At 58.0% G+C, this 18048-nt stretch overlaps 1 protein-coding gene across 3 annotated transcripts; it reads left to right on the top strand.

The window, feature by feature from the left end:
• The first annotated feature begins 571 nt into the window (after positions 1 to 571).
• SPRY3 (sprouty RTK signaling antagonist 3) lies at positions 572 to 8450 on the top strand. Of its 3 annotated transcripts, none has more exons than XM_064463466.1 (2): positions 572 to 703; positions 4875 to 8450. In XM_064463466.1, exon 2 carries the CDS (start codon positions 4922 to 4924, stop codon positions 5840 to 5842), a length of 921 nt encoding a protein of 306 aa, XP_064319536.1. In that variant the 5' UTR covers positions 572 to 703; positions 4875 to 4921; the 3' UTR covers positions 5843 to 8450. The 3 variants fall into 3 exon arrangements, with proteins under 3 accessions (XP_064319536.1, XP_064319537.1, XP_064319538.1); XM_064463467.1 differs by lacking the exon at positions 572 to 703 and adding an exon at positions 729 to 1093; XM_064463468.1 differs by lacking the exon at positions 572 to 703 and adding an exon at positions 1659 to 1971.
• Positions 8451 to 18048: the final 9598 nt, after the last annotated feature.

Here is an 18048-nt window from a genome sequence, read left to right as displayed (position 1 = left end):
GTCCGGGACACGAGGGGCCGGATCCTGTTTGGACCTTGAGCCTGAGCGTGCTGTTTCTGGGAGAACGGGATGTGTGTGGGCTGGTTCTGTGGATCTCAGTGCAGAAAAGCCCCTTTCCGGCCTCCCTGCCCTGAGCTTCTACTCCAGGAGCTAGTTCAGGCGTTAGGGTAGATTCCTTGGTGGTAGCGGGGGCGGACGGCATCTGGGCTCCCGTTGGTGCCTCCTGGGATGCGCAGGGAGAGGGGAGAAGGTGACTGCGCCCATTTCACAGGCATTTACAGACCGCGCGACGCGCCCAAGGTGACGGAGCCCGATGATCGATGCCAACCCTTGGCGGCCGAACCCGCCGCGCTCCCCACCCAACCTGCCCTGGGTGTCAGGCCGAGCCCATCCCGCGCCGCCGGGGTCGGGGGATGCCGGGACAGCGCGGACCCTGCGGCCGGGGCCGGCGGCGTGACCACCGCCACCACGACGTCCCTGGGGGGGACGATGGGCCGGGGGGGCGGCGGGGCTCCGGGGCGGGCTGTCCCGGTGGGCGCAGGGGGGGAAGCGGAGCCGGAGGCAGACGGAAATGTTTAAATAGTGCCTGCTGCATCCCGCAGCTCTCGGCTCCGTTGCAGTCATTATCTGGGGAGCGGATGCTCAGGGCTCTATGGGGACCGCTAATGGGCCGATTCAATTTCAGCTGGATGACGCCACTTAGGTAAGCATTAAGAGCTCCAGCTCCGGGAAGGCGAGCGGCAGAGCGAGGGAGAGCGAGCGATGCTAACGGGCAGCGATAAATCCCTCCCTCCCTCCCATCCTCCACGCTGCCCCCATTCACAAGGAGCGCCGGGGACGAGCCTGCATTCACAACCCGGGGCCGGGCAGCCCCCCCGGGCTCCCCCTCGCCGCCCCGGCCCGGCCCCGCTCCCGCTCCCCGGGGCGCGGAGCACGGCCCGGCTGCGGGGCCGGCGGGGCGGGAGGCGCCCCGCATCCATGCTCGCCACCGCCCGCCCCTAGGTAGCCCCGGCTCCGGGCCGGCCGGTGCCCCGGGGCTGGCCCCGGCCGGGCTGGGCGCTCCGCGGGCGGATGGACCGGCGGCGGCGGCGGGGTGAGTCCGCCCGCTGCGGCCGCGGGACACGCGTGGGGTGGGTGTGCGCGGCGGGGCTGGGCGCGGGTGGGCAGCGGGGCGCCGCCGGGACCGCGGCGGGGGTGCGGGGGTGTAGGCACGCGTGGGCGGTGCGTGCCGAGGGGGCGGGGGGCCCTGGGCACGCGTGGGCTGCTTGCGAGGGGACGGGGGTCCCTGGGCACGCGTGGGCTGTGAGTGTGCAGTGAAGCTGGGGTTCCTGGGCACGCGCGGGCTGCGGGGGTCCTGGACACGCGTGGGGTGTGTGCGGTGGGGCTGGCTGTGGGTCCGAGTCACGCGCGGATTGCCCGCACGGCGGGGCTGCGGCGTCCTGAACGCGAGCGGGCTGCGTGCGCGGCGGTGCTCGGAGGTCCGGGGGACGCGCGGGCTGTGCGGGCGGTGGGGCTGGGGGCTGCGGGCCGGGCACGGATCCGAGCCACGCGTGGGCTGCCTTGCACGGAGGGGCTGGGGGAGGCAGCACGCGGCGGCTGCAGCCCGGATCCGGGCCACGCGTGGGCTGCGTGCAGAGCGGGGCTGGGGGACCAGCCCCCCGCCACCGCCCCGCTCCACCCCGCAGCCCCCGGGGCAGGGCGCGGGGGTCCCTCCGGAGGGAAAAAGCCCCTTTCTCCCACCTGGGCGCCCTGTGCAGCTCGTCCCCGGCTTGCAGCCACCTCCAGCCTGTAAATCATTTGCTTTTACGATCCCTCCTCTGGCCCATTATCACACGAACTTTATATGTTTGGGGCTGGTGGCGGCCATAAAGCTCGCCCGGTTTCCGGGGCTGGCATGCCTGCCTCGCAGGCAGGGTGTGAGGAGGAGGAGGAGGCTGGGGACACGCTGCCCCGGTCCCCCCAGACGGGCAGGTAGGCAGGGAGGGGTGCAGCAGTGCCTCGGGGATGGTGGCAGCCGTGGGGGCCGGGATGTGGACTGGTTGCAGCCCTGGGATCGGGCTGGAGCAGGGAGGGCTGGGAGCGAGTGGGGGGTGCTGGGCTCCCCCGGAGTGGGGCGGAGCAGGAGTGGGGTCCCAGCTCTGGTCATTGAGACCGTCTTCCCCCCATCCTGCTGGACTGGAGGACCCACAGCTCCTCTGGCTCTCGTCCCCCTTGGGCCCCAGAGGGACCTTTGCCTCCCCCCGGCCCGCAAGTCTAGGTCCGTATCTAACCCCTGCGCCTGGGGATCGTAGGTCCAGGAGCGGTCGGGCCCCCATTCAGTGCTGGGGGTCCTCCCAGGACCTCTCTCTTGCCTGGGATGCTGTGTCCAAGCACTGGACCCACATCCAAAATGTCCATGTTGCAATGCACTGCACGGCCCGATTCCCAGCTCCTCTCTGTGCCTGCTGCCCCCGGGACTCTCCTCCTCCTCGCAGTGTCCCCTGCTCATCTCCTCCCACCTAAGCATAGCTCACAGGCCTCCTCGCATCTCCCAAATTCCAGGTCTTGTACAGAGGGTTGGGTGTAGCTGTACTGGGTCTGCCCTTTGGCTGCTCTTTATCTCCCAGTCCCATTGCCTCTATCGCAGTGGGACCCTCCACTGCCTCCGTCTCTCCCTTTGGGTCATGCCTTGGTTCAAGCCCCCCACAGGACCCTCATGGGAGTCTCGCTGGCTGAGTCCTAATGCCCAGGTGCTGCCAAATCCCTGCGCACAGGTGAGAGGGGATGGACACCGGGGTGTGAGCAGCTCCTCCCCGGGTGCAAATCAGCATCGTCCCCTGAACGATCCCACCCCAGGATGGGGTCTGGGTCATGAGGGACGTGGGAACCCGCTGAGGCTGCTCTCTGCTCCCCTCTGCGTGGTCCTAGATGCAGGCTGAGACATGTCATATCTTGTCAGGGGTCCAGGGGGTTTCAGGTCACCAGCCTGCGCTTTAGTAAGACCTTCCCAGGTGAGGAGCTTGGTGGCAGCAGGGAACAGCTCACAAGAGGGTGTTTTGCCTCTGCGGCCCGTCTCGTCCCAGCAGCGTGCTCACTAAGCCTTCCCTGGGTCAGCCGTGCCCTCCTGATTCACCTTGATATTTCTGTTGAACAAACTGGGTCCAAATCGATTATGGGTGTCCTGTGAGAGCGATTCATTCACTGTGTGCGTCTCCCTGGATGGGACGAGCATCTCGCTTGAGATCGCACGGAGAGGGTGGCGGCCGGGCTCCGTGCGCAGGAAAAACCCAAATCTGAGCGGTTCGGTTGCCTTTTCTTTCCGGGGAGGGGGATGGGAGAGACCAGATCTTGCTTGAACAGTCAAAGTAAGTTGCCTTTGCTTTTCCCTGCTCTTCAAGGTCAGCCTAGCTAATGAAAATCAATCTTCCCTCTGCCTCTCTCTGCTGCATGAGCAGATTCTACCTGTGGCCCCTCACCTACTTGAAAGCCTCCGCCGGTGCCGGCCGCCTGGCCTGCTGACCATGTGCAAGGCTGGTGGGGAGCTTCCTATTGAAACCGTCTTCCTGTGGGCCTGGGCACCGTGACAATATCTGTGTCGCTGAGGGATCACTCATCTGATCTGCCAGAGGAGAATGGCTTTGTCCCGGGGAAGCTGCCCGTACACGGAAAGCACGTATCCGATATTGAAATCTGGGCTGGAAGAGCTGGGGGAAAGCTCTTCGCTGGGGTCTGGCATGCAACGAATGGCTTCCGTCCTCTGTGCGCTCCTGGGCAGCTCCGTTTTGCAGGCAGCAGAAGTGGGAAGTTTCCCTCTCCCTCCCTCTTAAGGGCCAAGACCCGGCTCCGTTGCAGACCCACTCCCGCCTGCCGCCTCTCCTCGCCCAGCCCCGCGCAGGTTTCGCCCAGGCGCCAGCGGCAAGGTCTGGCAGCCCGAGGTTTTGGCGATGGTGCTGATGCCGTGAGGTCAAACCTTCCCGGGGTGGGGGGGAACGGTGGGGGGGTCCTCCCTGCCCCAGCCCACAGCCCTCGGGTGGGCCTGACCTTCCCTCTGGATAAAGCGGGCGCCACTGCCGACTCGGGAAGTGCCATTTCCTGAGAACAGCAGCAAACAGCATGGCAGCTTCGGTGCACGGAGCAAGATGGGGCTTGCCTGCTGCGAAGGCTGCTTTCCCTGCTTCACCCTGTGTTTGTGCCGGGGTTAAAGAGAAACCTGCCCTTCTCGGTGTTCGTGACGGGGGTAAATTGGTTCCTGGGCTGTCGCTGGGTTGCACATGGGAAAACTGGATGCTGCAGTGGGAACTGCTGGGACTCGGGGAGTCCGTGGGTTTGGCCTGTCCCTGACCGAGTGTGTGTCTCATTTGTTGCTGATGCTGCCTGAGATGAAATGTGTTCAGCTCCCCTCCATCCCCGTGCCCCTGGTGTGCACGGGGTACAGCACCAGGAGGCTGCTTGCGGTGTGCTGGGAAGCCCCAAAACAGAGTGTCCTGCTCTGGAGGAGATGCCGTTCCCAGTTCTGTCACTGGCTCTGGATAAGTCACAGCCACAGGTCTCCCCTCCCCTAGATAGGGCTGGCACTTTCCCCTGGGGAAGGAGAGGGAGGACAGATGGGGTCCATCAGTGCTGGCAGGGGGCGGAAAATCCTCTGGAAGGACGCAAAAAGCTCAAAAGCATGGGGAGATGCTGCGCCCACCTGTTTCAAGGGACGGATCATACAGCCCTTGCCTTTTGGACATGTCCAGCCTAAGCGTCCCCAGGCACAGAAGTACTTTGAGTGTGGTTGTTGGACACGTCACTGCGAGTTCTCCAGCCAGTCTTTGCTTCCAGGCTTGGATGGATCGATCCATTATAAAATGTAACACAAATGTTTTTCTCTGTCTTCCTGCCCCATCCTTTAGGATTTTTAGATGTGCCCTGATGCCGCAGGGTCTCCTCGCTCCTGGAAATGCAGCTCTCTTCCAGTGCGGCTGAACTCAGTTGTGACGAGACGATGGACCCACCCGCTGAGGACTTCCAGCAGGTCCTGTCCATTGACCAAATCCGCTCCATCCGTGCCAGCAACAACTACGTGGAGAGACCAGCTGCCTGCTTCCAGCAAGCCCGCTCCAACCCGTCCCTGTCCCAGCCGCCACACAAGCAAGAGTGGTCCCAGGACCGCCTGGTGTCTTCCACCTTCCAGGACCTGCACCGCAGCCACAGCCAACAGCACCAGATGCCACCTTTGCAGCAACACATGAGCCATTCCAGCACGGCCAGCTCCGTCTCCCAAAGCACCACTGCCTCCGACCAGCGCCTCCTGAGCAGCCTCACGCCCTCCCACTCCGGGCACTCCCTCATCCGGACGCAGCCCCAGGCCGGAGAGCTGAAACCGGAGGAGTCGCCGCTGAAGGGGGTGGCGGAGAAGCCCACCCTCCACACCGGCCACCTCTTCATCTGCGAGGAGTGCGGGCGATGCAAGTGCGCCCGCTGCACGGCCGCCCGCAGCCTGCCCTCCTGCTGGCTCTGCAACCAGCGCTGCCTCTGCTCCCCCGAGAGCCTCCTCGACTACGGGACTTGCCTCTGCTGCGTCAAGGGTCTCTTCTACCACTGCTCCACCGACGACGAGGACACCTGCGCCGACGACCCCTGCTCCTGCGGGCCGGGGTCCTGCTGTGCCCGCTGGGCTGCCATGAGCTTCCTCTCTCTCCTCATGCCCTGCCTCTGCTGCTACTTTCCTACCCTGGGGTGCCTCAAACTTTGCCAGCGGGGTTATGACGGCCTGAAACGACCCGGCTGCCGCTGCCAGAGCCACACCAATACGGTCTGCAGAAAGATCTCCTCCTCCAGCGGCACGCCTTTCCCCAAGACGCTGGATAAGCCGGTATGACCCTCCCGGGGAGGAGAAGCAGGCGTTTACTCCTCTTCCTCCTCCTCCTCTCCCCTCCATCCCCCTCCTCCTTCGGCTCCCTCCGCTCTGCAGTGCTCCCCGCTACCCACCATCACCTCCCAGGAATGAGACGGGTGAACTGGGGGTCCCCCAGCCTCTGGGAGCACGAAGGCGGCTGGGTGGCCGGGGGAGCTGGCACCAAGCTGGTGGGGAACAGTGATTTTGCACACGCGGGTGAGGGACCAGGAGAAGCAGAGAGAGCTGTGGGTGCCCTCCCTGGCCGTGCCCCACGGGGAAGGGCGACCCGGGGGGCCCTCAGGACTCTGCTCTCAGGAGGTATTGGGAGCTGCCGCTGCCCCATGGTGCGGTCCCTCCCCATGAGGGGAAGGGGCAGGTCGATGCATCCCCTGTGCAAGAGTCCTCCAGGAACCAGACCTCCTCCTCTCTCTCGTCATCGCTCTCCAGCACTTCTCGTGGGTCGCCTTTCTCCTCTCACGTGGCCCCTCTCCCCAAGGGGCTGGGGTGCCGCGGGGTCCCACCAGTGGCAGTGGCTTCCCTCTGGGCTTGGGAGCCGCTGGGAGAAGCAAGCGAGCGTCAAAATGAGGTGGCATCGTATTTTTTCTGTCTCAAAGAGGAAGGGAAGGTGTGGGAAGCTTTAGAAACCTTCTGGCAGGGGAAGGAGCTATCGGAGGCAGCCCAGCCCACTCGCTTCTGCCCGACTGCAGCGAGGGAAAGGTCCCCTCTGGGATTTGGCTGAGAACAAGAAGCTGGTTTGAATTTGCCATTCATTTCTCAATGCCTTGAAGGGCTGCCTCCGGAGCGCAAACCCTGGCGGGGTGGGGGCTGCTGCCCAGCTCCATCCCACCACCGAGCAGATGCCACAGGCACCGCCTCCGTGCTCGAGCCCCGATCTGGTACCTTCCACCAGCACTGAATTCACTTTAAAAAAACCACCCCAAACCCCAACTGCCAACAGCTGCCACTCGCACTGCTCTCCCCATCAATTAGCACCAATCCCGGGGGACTCCGCGGCGGGGACTTCTGCAGCGCCTGCTTTGGGCTGGGGGGAATCAGAGAGCAGAACGGGGTGTCAGAAGATGGGAGCCCGACCTTCCCTCCCTGCAGGAGCTGCCTTTGAGTCCTCACCTCGCTTTCCTTGGCCCACCGGCGTGTCACACCAACACCAGCGTCACGCTGGCAGGCAAACCCTGCTGGCACTGCTGAGGGTATTCTGCAACGCTGGCTGCCTGCGGCAAACCGGAGATGGGTCTGAACCAAGCCCTGGGGCTGGGCCATCTGCAGACCAGAAGGAAACCTGAATCGGGGTCAGTGCTTCGCGGTTTACTTGCTGTGATGGTAATAAGCCCAACCCGTCGCTGCAGTTGGGGGCAGCTCCTCCTGGTCCTGGACTCGGCCCCATCTCTGCTTGCAAACACACGGCGCCAGCTCTCAGCTGTGGCCCTGCTGACATCGGCCGATCGGTCGGGGTTGTTTGGAGCCGGGATGATGTCCCAGTGCTCGGCTCTGCCTGCCTCCGAGGTGTGCGAGTGCAGAGGGAAGTGAATGGTTCCCCTGGAGAAATGTACGCGACATGTCCCTTGGCTTCCCCCGAGACCCCGTCGTCCAGGGCTCATCCGTCGCCTTCCCTCAGCCACCTCTTTACGTAGAGTTCTGTGGATCTATTTTTGTATATATAAATATAACGTTAGGATGGCTAGGTCTATTACTAATAATATTCATGATACTGCTGTGAATGGTGCCAGATGCAAGGTTTGGCTTCCTGGTACATTTGCACATGCTGGAAGATGATTTCCCAGTCTGTTTATTGCTAACCCTAGACCTTTAGTTCCTAAGTAGTCAGGAGAGGGGGAAGGGGAGGTTTTCAGGTTGTCCTGGGCTTTGCAGAGAGAAGGTAGGATGTAGTGCTGGCTCTGGGGTGAGGCCTTTCATGATGGGATTCCTCTTTCCATACATTTGCTATCTAAAAATCGCGGCCGATCCAAGCTCCCTCTGTTGCAGAGAAAAGCGGTTCCAGAGAGTGACTCATCCCACTTGAAAACATTATTCATTAAATTATGTTCTGGCGGTGCATGTCTCCCTTGACCCAAATGGGACCCAAACACTGAACTCGCGGTTCCCGGTGGACGGGGAGATGAATCCCATCCCTGGTGTGAAGATTGTGCCTGGGGCACGTTATGGACGTGACCAAAATCCTCACCCTGATTTCACCTAGAGCCTGAGGGGGGATGCTGGAAGATGCTTCCTCTGGCCAGAGGTGGAGAGCCCACTTCCATCAGCTGTGGGGAGCTGAGGACGATGCCCCGCGTTACAGCGAGGATCTGCTGGCATTAAGAAGGGAGAGGGCCATGCCTGTGTGGTTTGCACATCCTCTGAGGCCGGCCCTGCACCCTGAAATCGTTTGGGTTTTAAGGCAATTGCCCTCTCAGAGGATGCCCTGTAGGTGTGCGTACCCCCATACGATCAGTCTCTGTGACAGGCGTTATAAATTATACCGCAAACACACTTATCCATATGCCAATAATTGCTTGGCCCGTGCGTCCAGAGCAGGGCAGCGGGGCTGGGGCAGGGTCTGGAGCACAAGTGTGCTGGGGGGCGGCTGGGGGGGCTGGGGGGGTTTAGCCTGGAGAAGGGGGGGCTGAGGGGAGCCCTTCTTGCTCTCTGCAGCTGCCTGAGAGGGGCTGGAGTGAGGGGGGGCTGGTCTCTGCTCCCAAGGCACCAGTGACAGGACGAGAGGGAACGGCCCCAAGCTGCATCAGGGGAGGTTTAGGTTGGAGATGAGGGAAAAAGTCTTCACCAAAAGTGTTGTCAAGTGTTGGAACAGGCTGCCCAGGGAAGTGGTGGAGTCTCCATCCCTGGAGGTGTTTAAAAGACGTGTAGACGTGGTGCTCAGGGACGTGGTGTAGTGGTGGGCTGGGCAGTGACAGGTTAGCGGTTGGACTTGAGGATCTTAAGGGTCTTTTCCAGCCTAAACGATTCTATGATTCCAAGTGATGTTTGGGGGAGACGCTTCCATCAAGAGGCACCCTTCCTTTTGAATGCTCAGTTCACTTTTCTATTGGTGCTGATTAAACTCCTTCTTTTGAAAAAATGTAAAACTTTTTTTTGGGGGAAAAAAGGTCCCTTTTTCAGTAAGGATTTGAAGAACTGTCTCACTTGAATGAGAATGTGAAATAGTTCATTGAAACTTTTTAAAGAAAACTAATGAACAGAATTTTCCAACTTGCTCTACTTTGATTTTTTTTTTCCTCCTCTTTTTTAAATGGATCCTACTTGTAAATTTAGTTACCACCTCTGTATCTTTGCAATTCATTGCTTCCTCTCCTGATGGTGGGATGACTCAACATGTGAAGCTTCATCATTTTCACGGCCTCCGAAGTCATGCAAGCAGAGGGTGACCTCCCCCAGGTGCTGGAGATGTAGGATGAGAAGATGGCTGGCCACGTATCGGCTCCCCAGAGCCCCTTTCGCTCGGCTCTACCATGGCGAGGCAAAGCCCTGCGCTACTATTGCGGTATATTTACCTTCAGCAATCGGTGGGAGGCCAGGACGCCTGCCGGTCGCCTTCTACCTAATGGGATTTTTCTGGGTCAGTGCAAAGTCCCGTTTCTACCAGGGAATCGAGCCATAGCCTGGGTGCCGGGCTGAGGAGTCCGGCCAGGTCTCTGGAACGTCTCATCTCCAAGAAACGACAAACCTGCGAGATGTATTTGATGAAATACTGGACATGCAGAAGGGAATTGGAGAGGAGGAGAGTCCCAGATGGGCACTGAGGGCTGTCAGACCAGTGCAGGGCTTTGGTTTAACTGTGTTGGGGGCAAAATGCAAAGCCACACCCGGGCCTTGCAGCTGCACGGGCTAGAGACGTTTAGAGCTGTTGGCCCCTACCCTGCTCGTAGGGGCAGGTGGCTTCACGTGGGGTTACTGCTTCCCACTCCATCTGGGGGGCCTCAGCGAGCTCCCATTCTTTGCTCTCGGCAGAAAGGACGGGTCAGGATCTGCCAAAAGCTCTCCGAGGAGGCCAGGTCTGGTTCACTGAGCTCATCTGGTGTCAGGAAGGCTGCGGGTAGCCTCTGATCATGTTTTTTCCTGAGCTTTTCCTAACATCTTCAGACCAGATCCGTCCCGCTCCCTCCCCATCTCTGGCTGCCAGATAGTTTGGTTTCCCTGCAGAGAGGACTCCAATTTTGGTTGGGGTTGTGAGCCCCGTTCCTGCCCCACCCTGTAATGAGTCAGATAACATCTGCTCCAGATGTTTGTTTGCAGCTTCTTGTCCTGGCAGTTTGGGTTTCTCTCTGTCCTGACGTGTCTTTTTTGGTTTTCTTATGGGAGAGTCATGTGTTGAGTCCTCCGTTTTCCCTGCGCCCCTGCGATTCGACAAGGATGGATCCACTTTGCAAGGGAACATTTCTCCGTGTTGTGCCTCTCCACTGGTTGTGGGCTCCTTTGCAGGGAACGTGCAGCACTGCAGGGCAGATTTAGGCAGGGAAAGAGAGACTCAGGTGCCAAAGGAAGAGGAGACAGGAGCTATGGAGCAGGACCTGATCTCCCCCTGCTCTGCTCCCCATGTAGGAGCCTCCTCTTCCCACCCAGACCTCCAAAGCTCCATCCACACAAGAGCTCCTGCTCATCTTTGCTTTCTCCAAGGCTTCCCTTGGTCCTGTTCCCCTTCTTCTCTACTGGCAAACGTGTGATCAGTCCCAGCACTGGTGAGGAGGGGGTCACTGGGGGCTGAGGTGGAGTCTCCCTTCCATCCTAGCTCCTCCAAACCTCCTGGTGGAAGAGCAGAAGTGGTCCTTGGGCTGCTGTCCACCCATCCCTGAGAAACCTTGGTGCCAGCCAAGTACCTCAAAGAATAGTGGGGAAGCTCTTTGGTCTCAGATCCCCATAAAATCCCATTGAGTTCGCTCTTCCCCACCCCTACCCGCGAACCCAAAGAGTGGTGGGGAAGCATCATCGACCAAAAGATGCCAAAGCACAGACTAACAGTTTATGAACAGCTGTTTTGGTGCAATAAAGAGGGATGGGCGGCGGGGTGAGAGGAGCAGCCGCAAGGTTTGCACGACTGGACTGCACAGGGAAGGAGCACGCCATGCCCCAGACTTGCTGTTTCCAGCACCCGCTTTCTTAGTCTGATCTCTGTCTCTGGCCCTTGGGTGTTTTGAGGCTGGAGAAAGCTGGGAGGTCTTCAAATATTGGAGGGTCTAACTTTTTATGAGCAGCATGTGAGGAAGGTAGATATATCCCCACCAAAGCCCATTCTTGGTCTTTAATAGGATCCAAATTCAGGCTCGTCCCCTTCACGGAGCCCAGGGAGCCCGGACCTGCGAGATGCTTGCGGCAGCTGGAGGCTGCGGGTCGGCATCTGGTCCACGTGGGCCAAACCAGAGCTGCGATCGGTTCGGGCTCAGCCTGCTGCGGGGTGTTTCTCAGTGAGCATCGGGATCTCCTGCCAACTCTTTCTCCCAGAGTGCAGGTTGGGAGCTTGCGCCGGTGAGATCTGTTGTCTTGCTTGGGGTGATGTTGCAGAAGGATCCCCGGAGGGCGTAAGCCAGGGAGGCTGAAGGGTCCCCTCGCAGGGGGACTGCAGGCGGGGGGGGGTGTTGGATGGGTGGGGGGGGACCACGCGCCTCCGTGGGGCAGAGTCAGTGCGCGAGTGCCGGGCGAGGGGAAGCGGTGCGAGGTCTCGCGCTGGGTCTCGCTCCTTCTGCGCCTTCCCGCAGCGCCCCAAAGGGCTTCGGCGCGAGCAGGACCAAATGCACCCTGGCGAGCTGGCCTGGGCACCGGGAGAGGAGGTTTCTCACATCCCTCGTCCCAACGGCAGCATCAGCCGAGGGGCGTGTGGTCATCCTGGCGCTGGCACGGCCGGTCCTCGCCTTGCCCGCGCTGCCGCTCTGCCCCCGCGGAGCCCCTTTCCCGCCTCCCTCCCCTTCCCCCCCATCCTGTCCCAGCGGTTCCCGCGGGCCTTCGCGATGCTCTGCGGACTGGCAGCAGCCGCCGCAGCCTCCTGCCTCCCCTGGTGTCCTCAGCACAAGGTTCTCCTTAGAAGATGGACCACCCTTGGCTTCAAAGGAGAGTCTCATACCAAGAACCGAAGCCTCTAATTCTCCATTTAATTGGTACAAAGGCATTCTGTACAGTGTATAAAGAGATCCCTCCCCTGGCTGTCTTTATTTGGGTTCCTTTCTATAAGGTATAATATAAGTTTATAACCTGATGGCCGTTTTTTGACAATACTCTTGTATCTTTTAAGGGAAAAAAATAAAATAACCAAAGTATTTATTTGAAAAGTTTATTTTAAAGATAAGAAAAAAAATAACCTATTTATTTTAATGCACCCTCTTCTGTTTGGTTTTCTTCTCTTGCAAAGCTAATAACTGTTACTGAACCACTGCTGAGATGAAAGAAGTAATTCTATGGGTGGCTTCACAAGCCCACTTAGAGCAATTATACAATAAAAATATATATTAATTTTGAACGTGGTCTCATTCTTGTCTTCGTGATGGCCGGGGCATGACTCGGGCTCCTGCTTTGGCAGGGCTCCTCCTGGCTCTGGGTGGCTGGGCTTGGGCTGGCACGGACTGAGCGTTGGGGGATCATTTTCAACTCCATGGGATGATCTCCCCTGGTAGCCCTCTCCTGACGCTTCAAGAAAAACCTGAGAAATCTCAGTGTGTGCTTCCCTGCTGCCGCTGTCGCAGATCCTTGAGGAAGGGTAGGCTCCCACCGCAAAAGGGCAGGAGCAAATAGGGAGGGACTGAGGTAAGAGATCCCTGAGGTTTGGGGGATTTCAGTCACTCCACAGAGGTTCCAACACATTCCCAAAGCCTCTTCTACTGCCAGAAGAGATGGGGTGATGCCACAGGGCAATGGACACGTTCTGCAGGACGAGCTGCAGTTTGGACGCGGCTGTCTCTTCCCACCAGCTGCAGAAGGCACCTCGGTGATGTGTTTAGCCCCAAAAGGATGAATCTGGGCCAAAGCACCAGCAACTGCTGGATCAGGCTGGTGCCTCTGATCTCTCCCTGCATATTCCAGGCCAGCGTTTCACACACTTCTGCACGTACAGAGCCCAGTAACGTCTTGGCTCAAGGGTGTCTTCGGTTCACCTAAAGCTCTTCTCTCACAAAGACGGTGAATCTTTATTCAAGCAGTTCCAGGGCGTGAAGTCCTTTCACATAGATTCAGTAGCTAATGAATCCCATGGTTAGTGGCACCTCCCTTATCCCCATTTGAATTTGTCGGCTTCAGCTTCTAGCCCTCGACTCTGGCTGAACCTGGCTCCTCTAGCTGCAAGTGTCCTTTCACAGGGTGGTTTTGCTGGGCTAGACCTGTGCTCGTGAGCCCTCTAAACCTCTGTGCTTAATGAAAACAGGCGCTCTCTGTGTCTCTCACCATAAAGCCTGTTCTCAGGCCGTTTTACAGGTTTTGGAGCCCTGTTTGTACCGTCGCTGCTGTCAGAGCATGCTTTCCAAAATACGTTCCAATGCCTCGGGCACAGCGTTCGGGATCTGCCTCAGGGTTGAGGAGTACAGATGTGAGTCCAGTCCCTGCTGTGACTCACTCTTCCCCTGCTTGTAGAACAAGAGATGATTTTAAGCCATTTGTCACCCATTGGCTCTTTTCAGTGCCAAAGTCCATCTTTCTTGGACACAGCCAACCGTTTCATTCCTAGATGCACAGCCTTCTTTTAACTATGATAGAGCCCTTTTGGTTTGTACAGTACCACCTTCCCAAGCCTTCCCTGACCCCAGCAGTTCATGCCACCAAATCTTACTGGCATCTACGGATCTTTATCAGCCCTGGTCCTTTAGAGGAAGGCTGAAGGGGAGCTCAGGAGCTGGACTGTAACGTAAGATTAGCAGAGAAGCACAGAGAAGTGGCCTACAGACCATGATGGTCTGAAAAAGACGGTAATTGCTTGCTTAGATGTTTTCCTGCTCCTGTGTAAAGAAAGTCATTCTGGTCCCAGGCATCACAAAAAGTGTTGGTAATTGGGCTTTCTCCTAAGACTAGGTTGATTCTTTAAACTGCACAGTCTTTTCTGTTTTGCATCGTCTAAAGACCAGGGAGCGACTCCGCAGGCTCAAGCACACCATGGCACGCACCCTAGAGCTCAGGGCCCCAGGTGAACTGGTCGTAGCAGCAGGTCACAGTCACGTTGCTCCACCACCTGGACGGCTGAGTCACTCTGGCTGGTTTAGCCTAGAATAATAAGCCACTTTTTCTCGGCCAACACAGCCAGGTGTTGGTTCAGAGCTGAAATGGCCTGTACCGTGCTGCCTCAGGACCAGCGTGGCCAGAGCCAGGTGAGCTCCATGAAACCCTCCCTTAGAGGCAAAAAAGGTTTTCCAGAAGTGGATTTCCACCCTTTTGGTGTTGAAATCTAACCTTGCCTTCAAAGTGAGCATAGTTAGGCCAAGCTCAAATTCCTCTGAGGATGTCCAGGTGTGATCCAACCCACAAGAAACCCGCATCCCTCACCAGCCTGGGAAAGGTGCCCGGCATGCTCCAGGAGAGCAAGGGTAGGTGTTTGCAGTCGCGAGGTTGGCTGTCTAGACAGTGGAAAGAAACAAGCCCTCTTAAGGACTCATTCATCTCTTTCTAAGATGGCTAAATAGGTCAGATGACTCATGCCCTGAAAGTGCCTATTTCTCTTCACTGACTACAAAGAGGGAAGGAGCTCTCGACAGCCCTCCACGCTGAAGACATCTGAAGGTAGCGGATCTGAACCTGGATGCTGTGGCAGCTTCAGCAGGTCAGCAGGGGAACTCAGCCTACCCTGAGGATCCAAAGCGCTGCTTCGTCAGTGACTTCGTCAGTGACGGTGATGAGGAGACGAAGGAATAATTAAATGCCAGCTGGTTTTTAATTCACGCTGAAGGTGATATGCCCATAGGAACCTGGGCGTTCAGAGTTGGATAGGACCAAGTCGAAGGTGAAATCTAGTTCCCTGCTTTCACCACAGGTTGTAGGGACCATGGAGTTTAGGCTGGAGGGGTTTGCAGAATGGCTTCTCAACACCCATAAGCGCTTCCTCACTTGGCCATCGTCATCCTCCATGTAGGGCCGAGGGCAGCTTATTGTTCTGCAGACCTCTGACCGCTGCTCTGGCCTGAAGAAGCTAATGCTGCTCTGGTCTGGGCAGATACGAAGAGCAGAGTCTGATGTTGCCCTCTGGGTCTGCCTTGCCTACCGCTGTTCAGAGCTGCTCAGTGATGTGTGGGAAAAGGGGGCCTGGAGAGATCATGGGTTTGGGATTCACCTGGACCAGTGAGGGGGCAAGTGTGAGGGCAGCTAGAAGCCTTTGAAATAACCCAAACAAGAAATGACACCTGCAAAAGGTTCACCCATGCTGTGACTGCAGCCGCGGGGGTGCAGGGGGGCTTCGCTCCCCCTAGGCAAGAGGGTCTCAGTGACCCCAATGATGACAAAGAGCCTCAGTCCTTTTGCAGAATGGACAGTTTGCTTATAAGCACCCAGAAATGCCTGCAGTTTATGGCGCTGTCCTGATATCACAGACCCCATGCTTTGGCCCTGCAAAACATCACGAGATTGGCTTAAAAATCAAGATACAGCTCACAGCAGATTCTTGTTTTTCATTGCTGCTTTTGGAGGCTGACTGAGTCATGCTCACAAGCCTCTTTTGCCAGACACCAGGGCTAGCAGCTTCGCTGAGATAATTAAATGAGCACAGAGATTTTCATGTGAGCCCAGGAGCAGGCGGTTCCACCGGTGCCCCAGACGTCGCAGCCGGGGGCTCAGGAGTCGCACTGGACACCCCAGATGCACGTCAGAGAGTGCAGAAACCCGCAATGCGCAGGAAGGCTCCTCAACTGGGGATGATGCACCAAAAGCAGGAGGGACAGGAGGTCCACCTTCCAATTTTAGTCCAGTCACTGACACGCTCTTTCCTCTGGACACCTCGCTCCTTCCCCAGACTTTGTCCTTGGCAGCTGCTGAGTGCTGATGCACCAAGCCGAGGGGCTGCTGGTCTTCCTGGGGTTAGTGCCATACCCCTACGAGCACGACCAGCAAGGTCTCAGCCCTTGGCTTTGCAGCCAACTGCATTTTAAAGTTCTCCACTGGTGTCTAAAGAAGCAACCCTCTCCCTGGGGCTGGAGAGCTCAGCCGGGTGCTCCCATGGCATCCTCCCTCTCCATCTTTCTGGTACTCAGGAAGTGGCTGAGGTTGAGGATATTTTTTCCAGGCACGATCAGAGCAAAATTGTTTTCCTGAAATGAAACTCAAACTCCAAATTCCCCTGGGTAGCCTCTAAAGGGTTTATTTCCTGTATCCATTTCCCCTGTGCCTTACTGTTATTCATAAGGACATTTGCATGAAACAGTAGGATCTCAGTCTTTTGATGTGCAATTATCATCTGCAGAAATGACTAATCAATTAAGGACAGTCACTCCCAAGCTTTCTATTTATTTCTTTCTCATTGAAACCAGAACAAATGTGCCCTTTTTCCACAGGAAAATGCTGTTTTTTTCCAGCCATCGCTGCTGAAAACTCCCCGACGGATCTGAAAATTACATCATGCCCTCCTTGGTCGCTGCTGTTGTCACCACCAGCACTGAGCTGGCCGTGCCGCCGACAGCGAGCAGGCAGGCGAGCAAGCCCATGCCACTAGCCCTGCCAGCTCAGCGCTGCCAGCGGGAGCGGGGACGTGCCAGGAACGGCTCAGATCGCGCTCGGAGGGCAGCTCAGGCAGGTGAAGAGGTGCCCCGAAGTGTACGCAAGTAAGATACTTCGTCCTAAAGGTGGTCCACCATGAGAGGGTTCAGCTAGAGGAGAGCCTAGGCTTAAACTGCAGGTCTGGACTTCCCCTAGGCATAGGGGAATTTGGATTTGAAGGGTTCAGCCTGTCTTTAATCACAAAGCACTGTGTGGGATTTTCTGGCAACAGGCAGGAGGGCTGGATTGTCTCTCCGAGACGCATCTGGTGACATTGGTGTCTCCTCCTGACAGGAGCGTCCCCACTTCTCTGCATGGTGCTGTCTGTCTCAGCGGTCATCCCTGCTCTCTTACAGGGAGCCGGGGTCGGGTGGGCACGGACGGACGGGCAGGGAGCCAGTGGACAGTCCTGGCTGGGCTGCGGAGGGAGCAGGGGCCGGGCAGTGGGGAGGAGCTGCTGGAGGGGCGCAGCATGGGGTCGGTATTGGTGGGAGGGAGAAAAAGGGTAAAAGCAGAGTCCACAGAGGGAATGGGACGAGCCCTGGGACTGCCAGCACAAACCGCCTTACCCTGATGCTTGTCAGGACTCCTGTGCTCTGATGGCTTTAGGGTGTTGCTGGCCTAGAGCTGTGGGCGCAGCTCAAGGGGACGATGCTGTCCCAGATGAAGGGGTGGCCACAGGTTGTGACCGGGAGAGGCAGGCTCTGCACTGGGGGACCGAGGCACCTCTCTGTGTGTATGTGTGCACAGAGCTTGGGGAAACCGAAACGAGGGTCCGGGAGGTCTCGGGTTCCCACCTTCATCCTGCCTGCTCTGTCTGAGAGAGCTGCCCACAAAAGGAAAGGAACACCCCTCCTGGCCAGACAAGCCTCCTGGTCTGGTTCACTGTGGGCACATGTAGACACCTGAACTGGCCCCATGTTCAGCAGCTGAGGGGGCAGAGGAGCTTCAGAGCAATGAGCCAAGGGACAGAGGAGGTCCAGGTGCCTCGCACTTGCCACCTAGCAGGTAATGACAGCCAGATGCACTTGGGAAGGATGTTTGCATGAAACCTTTGCAGCTGAGCGTGCTGGGCACTGCCGCTACCCGTGCTTATCGCTGCTGTGAGCATCCTGGGGAGCAGCGGGGAGGCTCCCACCCCGAAGGCTGGGTTTCTCACCTTTTCTCCTCTGCCTGCTCACTCTATCGACGCTCCCAGAAACTCTGGCAAGGGGCACAAAATTGGGGGTGGCCCGGAAGACAAGAACAAGATGAAGCTGAAAGAGAAGCAGAGCTGTTTTGTAACAGCCTGCCCCTGGGGAGAGATCACACCACACCGGAGAAGTGCCTCCGGGGAGGTGTGGCAGGCACGGAGGTGACCAAATGAATTGACACCAGGCAATTCTCGCTGGAGCTAAAGAGACAAAGTAATTGAAAATAAATGAGGGAACATGACACCTGGCTGGCAGATCAGTTATCTATAGCGTACCTTTCCTGAAATAACTGCCTCCTGAACATCATACGCTGAG

The sequence above is a fragment of the Phalacrocorax carbo genome, chromosome 11 (genome assembly GCF_963921805.1).
Source record: "Phalacrocorax carbo chromosome 11, bPhaCar2.1, whole genome shotgun sequence".
NCBI lineage: Eukaryota > Metazoa > Chordata > Aves > Suliformes > Phalacrocoracidae > Phalacrocorax > Phalacrocorax carbo.
The sequence above is the reverse complement of the archived record's forward strand: the minus strand, read 5'-3'. Positions and strand labels throughout refer to the sequence as shown.